The 6000-nt window shown below is 39.5% G+C and overlaps 1 protein-coding gene across 1 annotated transcript in view; it reads left to right on the forward strand.

Annotated features, from left to right (window-relative positions):
- Positions 1-5469, forward strand: part of ptprga (protein tyrosine phosphatase receptor type Ga) — a 472388-nt gene extending 466919 nt beyond the window's left edge. The window contains exons 29-30 of the mRNA XM_062416078.1: positions 3240-3375; positions 4423-5469. Coding sequence (XP_062272062.1) covers positions 3240-3375; positions 4423-4572 — 286 coding nt within the window. The 3' untranslated portion in view covers positions 4573-5469. The remainder of the gene's footprint in view (positions 1-3239; positions 3376-4422) is intronic.
- Positions 5470-6000: the final 531 nt, after the last annotated feature.

Raw genomic sequence — 6000 nt, forward strand, 5'->3', positions numbered from 1 at the left:
GTTTTGAAAAAACAATTCAGCATCTCTGGCTGGCAAACTGGAAGAAGGGTGATACACATGCTGGATAACAATATAATAAATAAAAGATTCTTCCAGTCTGTCAGCTACTGTTGCCAAGGTGTTTTTTCACATTTGGTCATTTATTGAAACACCTAGTTGGCTAGTGAAATAGTGAAATCACACTTTTCCTAAAATCCTCCCAAAACGATGATTTATATTTTAGAAAATGTGTGATAAACATGAGAAGGAATATGACATCATCATTTCATTTTGTTTCTGATATTTCAAATATTTTAGCCAGTATTCAGAAAGTATGAAGTGTTTGATGGCGAGCCCTGATCTCACACAGAATGTTGACACAGTGACAACTTAAATCTTGCTGAAAGAATTAAAATCAAATAGCTGCATGATTAAAATGAAATTAAATACCATGCCATATTGATTTAGAGATAATACTGTGCTTATAATTCCCAATATTAATTCTGTGGCCACTGTGCATACAGAGACACTGGCAGCATAACAGTGAAATGAGGAAAGGCACATACTGTTTCACTTACAAATAGCCATCTCCATTCCAACAAGTGACAGCCCCTTCAGCCCCCTGACTCCCCCCACCCACCAACTCACCCACAGATACCCCAGCAAACTGCCCAATTAAACATAATGAAAGTGTCTTTAGTATTGACACACATTAGCGTTCTTGAACGACACTCTAATCCAGCAGCTCTGCTCATGTTTATTCATTAGAATACTGAGGATTTCTTGTCGCATCCTCAAGAAGAAAAGTGACTAATTGAACACTTCATCTGGTTGCTATGGCGCAGCCGGCTTGCAGGCACCTAAGAGATTGTCAGTTAAAGCTCATCCTAATTGTCTGCGCGCTCATTATTCAGCCAGGCATGGGTTGTTAGCAGCGGGTTCCGTGGCGCTCCTGACAGGGCTGTTAATGGAAGAGAAGATCCTTTTCATTGTGAAGGCGACCCAGTGTTCTCCAGAAAGCCTCACACAGAGCTGAGCTGTCATCCTCAGGTGGATTCACTCACTAATAAATGTTTAATCTGAGAGGTGGCATCTCCTGATCTAGGAGGGTCTTCGGTCCCAGCCTGAGGTACTGTCAAGGACATCTCAAGTGGAGACAGTGCCTCTGTATCAGGAGTTCTTGGGTCCAGAGAATGACTTTGCTTTGGCCATTGAAAAGAGGAAAAATGGCAGCCATACAACATATATGTCCTCCTGGGGGAACATGAGTATATGCTGTAGTGACAGATAGCAGACTGAACATGAAAGCTAGTTTGACCCTGACCTCCCTCCAGAGTCATTTTTGAATGAATGAATGAATGAATAGTTTATTTCAGTCATACATTATAAGAAACAATTTGTGTTGGTATGCAACTGACAAAACATCACCACACGTTTCTACCAATCCATTTCACACAATAAAATACACACACAAATGATCCAAGAATGGTGAATGGTTATAAGACTAGAAAAGTGCTAATATAAATACAGTCCATTTACCATATGCACAATTACAGCAGAGAATACGGAATTGAACTATAATACATAGTATTATAGTGATACAAGTGATTTTTTAAACTGTCCTTACCTGACATGCACTGGTTAAGTTAGTTTAGAAAAATATCATAAAATAGAATAAGTATAACGATACCAGGAAAGTAAATAACAAGAAAAAATTACACAGGCACCCTTTAATCTTACTTATCTTTAGTGACAATCAATTACGATGGCATGATATGATTATAAAACTGTTCAAGGTTATAAAAGAAATAAATAGTTCATACATGAATACAGTAGAACATTGTAAGAAACTGACCTATAACACAGGCTACACATAAAGTGTTTTAATCACAATTCAGTTGTGTGGCTTTTTCATTGAAAGTACATCATGTATGTCTGTAAATCATTGAAAGAATGAATAATACAGTGTTGTAAAAATGTCTTATAATGTGCAGACAAAGTGTTATTCACTGATGTATAGACAGTCTCAAAAAGTTTCAATCTTTCTGATGTTGTGTGAACATTGGTGGACAACCTTGATGAGGAAAATTGCCTTTTTCCTTTAACAAAGACCAAAAGAAGTGGAAGAAGCTGCTGAAGAAAATATTAGTAATATAAAGAGTTTGTGTTTGAGTTCCTGTGGCTCAGGAGGTAGAGCGGTCGTCCACCAGTCAGAAGAACAGAGGTTTGATTCCTAGCTCCTCCAGTCCACATGTTGATGTGTCCTTGGGCAAGATACTTAACCCCTAATTGCTCCTGATGGCTGTGTCAACGGTGTATGAATGTGTGTGAATGTTAGCTTCCTCCTGATGAGCAGGTTGGTACCCTGTGTGGTAGCTCCTGTCGTCAGTGTATGAATGTGTGTGAATGGGTTAATGTGACATGTAGTGTAAAAGTGCTTTGAGTGGTTGAAAAGACTAAAAGACACTATATAAGTACATTCTATTTACCATTTACAATTTAAAGACAGGAGAAAAATGAAAATAAAATTCTGAATAAGGAAAAATAAAAGAGTAAAAATGAGGATGAACATGAAGTGTATCACATGATCTGGCCATTACAGTCAGCACATCTCAACCCAAATGAACTTTGAGCCACATGCTCTCCACCATCAAAACACCAAATGAGTGAATATGTTTTGGAAGAACGCAGCGACTGATAACCTTGGGCGTGCTATTTAAAAAACATTGATGTTGGTAGCAAGTTTCTACTGAATGTCCTCTTTTGTTACGAGTTCCACAACAGTGGGTCATTTATATGCAGTCTCTCTGTGCACGTGGGAAACACAACACTGTTTAAAGGCACTTCATGCTGCTTCTGCTGCTGCTGCTGATGATGATGATGTAAACCATAAAATATAAAAAGCAGTTGGATGACATTAAATGGAGCAACCATGAGTGTTTTCCCTCATACTGTGATTTCCATCTACAAATAGATTCAAAACAGTACATTTAGTTTTGTATAATATTGGACACTCCATGAGCTTTCCTCTAACGACACCCTCAAACCAAGCTGGGCACACACAATAGAGAAAATGAGTTTTCTACTTGTGTCATGTTCAAGACAATGATCTCTGCTCCATTACTGCTAAACCTGGAAAAATGGAAAAATCTGCACACTGATGAGGCAGAGCAGCAGAAACATACTATCATTATTGTATTACTGCGTACATGTATGCTAACCTCAAATCCTGTGTGTGTGTGTGTGTGTGTGTTTGTCAGGTTGGGAGCAGTGTCCGCCGGCATGCTGTGTGCCCTCACCACTCTGTCTCAGCAGCTAGAGAGCGAGGGTGCCGTTGACGTCTATCAAGTGGCCAAGATGATCAACCTCATGAGGCCAGGAGTCTTTACTGACATTGTGAGTATGACACACACCACATACATGACACCCAGTGATCCCAGTATACAGTACACTCTACTGCTTATCGATCCTTAGATGTCATAATAAAAATAGATAAATTCATACATAAAAATGATAATAAGCTTTATTTATATAGCACCTTCCAAAAAACGGGTTTACAAAGTGCTTCACAGACATAAAAACAAAAATACACAATTCAGTTACACATCAATGTAACTTCACTACAATCAATAAATAAACAAAGATAAAAGACAATAAAAATAAATACCTTTGCTTTTATTATGTATATAACAATAATAAAAGCAGAGGTCAGAAAGAACTCATTTGTTGAAAGATAAGACCCCTTGTTCAAAAGGAGTGTAAGTATATCTACGGCCGGATCTACCATACGGGCAATCTGCTGAAGGGCCCCTGGGCACTTCACCAGATTGCCCAAAGGGGCAAAGAGGCCCTCCATGATGGTGGAGAGAGAAAAGCACTTTTCTCCGTCAGGCTCCACAGAAATACAAAAACAAGGCTTGACCCATTCTTTTGATGTTGATAGTTATTATGTCCAAAAAGAAATGTGGAGTTATAAGTTTTCTACCTGAACCGTACAGAATAAATCGAAAAAACAATCAATAAATCAGTCATCAGTTTACTGAACTTGACAAGCACAAAACACAATATGAAAAAGATTACATGACAAACTGTGCAGTTGCCAAAGATAATATATGTGTAAAGAGTGTGGGGAAATAATGAAATAATGATCTTTTTTATAACCTAATGGGTCAGAGTGAATTATCCTGCTAATACTCTGGCTAAGTGCCACCAATAAAAACATTTAAAAAACACTTAAGCATCAAACAGAGATCTAATGTGTGTAATGTATGTACTGACTGGTGGTATCTTTTTTACAAATGCCAGTTTATGATTGTGCTGACAAATTCATTCATATAAAGATAGTTTGGTATGGTGAAGCATGCTGGTCATTGTTCTCACCTGATATCTTCTCTTTTTTTCTGTGTGTGTGTGTGTGTGTGTGTGTGTGTGACCACTCTCCAGGATCAGTACCAATACTTGTACAAAGCTCTGCTCAGCCTTGTCAGCACCGAGGAGAACGGCTCGGGTCTTCTGTCCAGGAACATTAACGGGACCATGGCGTCCATGTCAGACCAGTCTGACCAGGCAGAGAGTGTGGAGTCGCTGGTCTGAGACCCTTCAGGGGGGCCGGAGCTGAGCTGAGGGCGTCCTGTGGGTCCAAACACCCCTGCGACCTCCCTGAGCCCACGAAGGAGGCACTTAACTTTGTAAACCGTCAAGGAACTATTGTGGACAAGACTTTTTGAGGCCTTTTTTGCCAGACTCTTGGTTAAAATGAATAACCTGATTACTTTTTTACACTGAAAAGTTTTTGATATTTATTTTTTTCGCCATTTTATGTCTTAATGTTCTCCTACTGAAGGGTTTGCACCTGCGTTTTTAAGTTTCACGACGGCGACGTAGGCAACGAGAAACACTTTTCTGTCTTTTCTTGTTTGCACTATATAATGTCAGTGTTACTGCCTATACTAAAGCTGACTCACTTGGCTTCTCTCCACTCAAGCTCTGATTTTTTTTGACATTCCACAGCTTTGGCCCTTATTAAACCAACTGCTTCTGTGAAGGACATTGTTCTGCCTGCCACGTCCCGGTTGATTTACGACAGTGGAGGGAGGGAGGCACGAACTCGTCTCCGCCTCAGTAACAAAATGCTGTTTGACTTCACACTGACTTCAGCTCAGCGTAACCTCCCCCCCCCCGCTCATCTATACTACTCATATTACCACTCATTTATCACAAGAACAAGATCTTGGAACTTATTGCCACAGACAAGTAGCGCTTGTTTTATAAATTAATTTCCTCTTCACCTTTTTATTTTGTGGTTGTTTTTTTTTTGCCTTGTTTTGATGTCACTCTCCCTCATATTGGCGAGTCACACCCATGTTAGAATACCTACGTCGGTGTAATAACTGCTACTGTGAACTTTTATTATTTCTTTGTATAATTCATATTATGCTTTTTAATATATGGAAATACTGTATGTATACATATATAAATATATCCTTATCATAATAACTTTGTGATTTTTGTACATGTCCTTTGTGGCCTCCCGCCTCAGGCCAGTTGATTTTCACTGCGTCCCATAGTTTACCACTCCAGTATTCACAGCTGATTCACAGCCGTCTGGAAGCGGACTCCCTCAGTCCTCAACGTTCTTGTATGCTGCTATGTCATCTGAACTCTCACACACACACACACACACACACAGAAACGCACACATGCTAACACCACCACATTTTACATTTCAAACATTTGATGAACTTTAACGGATGATGCAACAACATGCCATTCCTCATATTTTTCGGAAGTTCTTGTTTTGAAAGGTTTCTTCAGTCATGTGTGCATTCTGACAGACAAGCACGGATTGAGAACACGGAGGCCTGTATGTGGAGTCCTCATTATTTAGTCAAGGCCACCTGTGTGTCACTACAGGACTTCATCAGTATGATCGACAAGGGAGCAACAGACTCAACAACAAGCTCTATGCAACAAGTTGGTTAGGTTTTAGAAATTCAAGACAGGGTTTAAAACAGTCTTTGG

Source organism: Scomber scombrus, chromosome 3, assembly GCF_963691925.1.
Source record: "Scomber scombrus chromosome 3, fScoSco1.1, whole genome shotgun sequence".
NCBI classification, from domain to species: domain Eukaryota; kingdom Metazoa; phylum Chordata; class Actinopteri; order Scombriformes; family Scombridae; genus Scomber; species Scomber scombrus.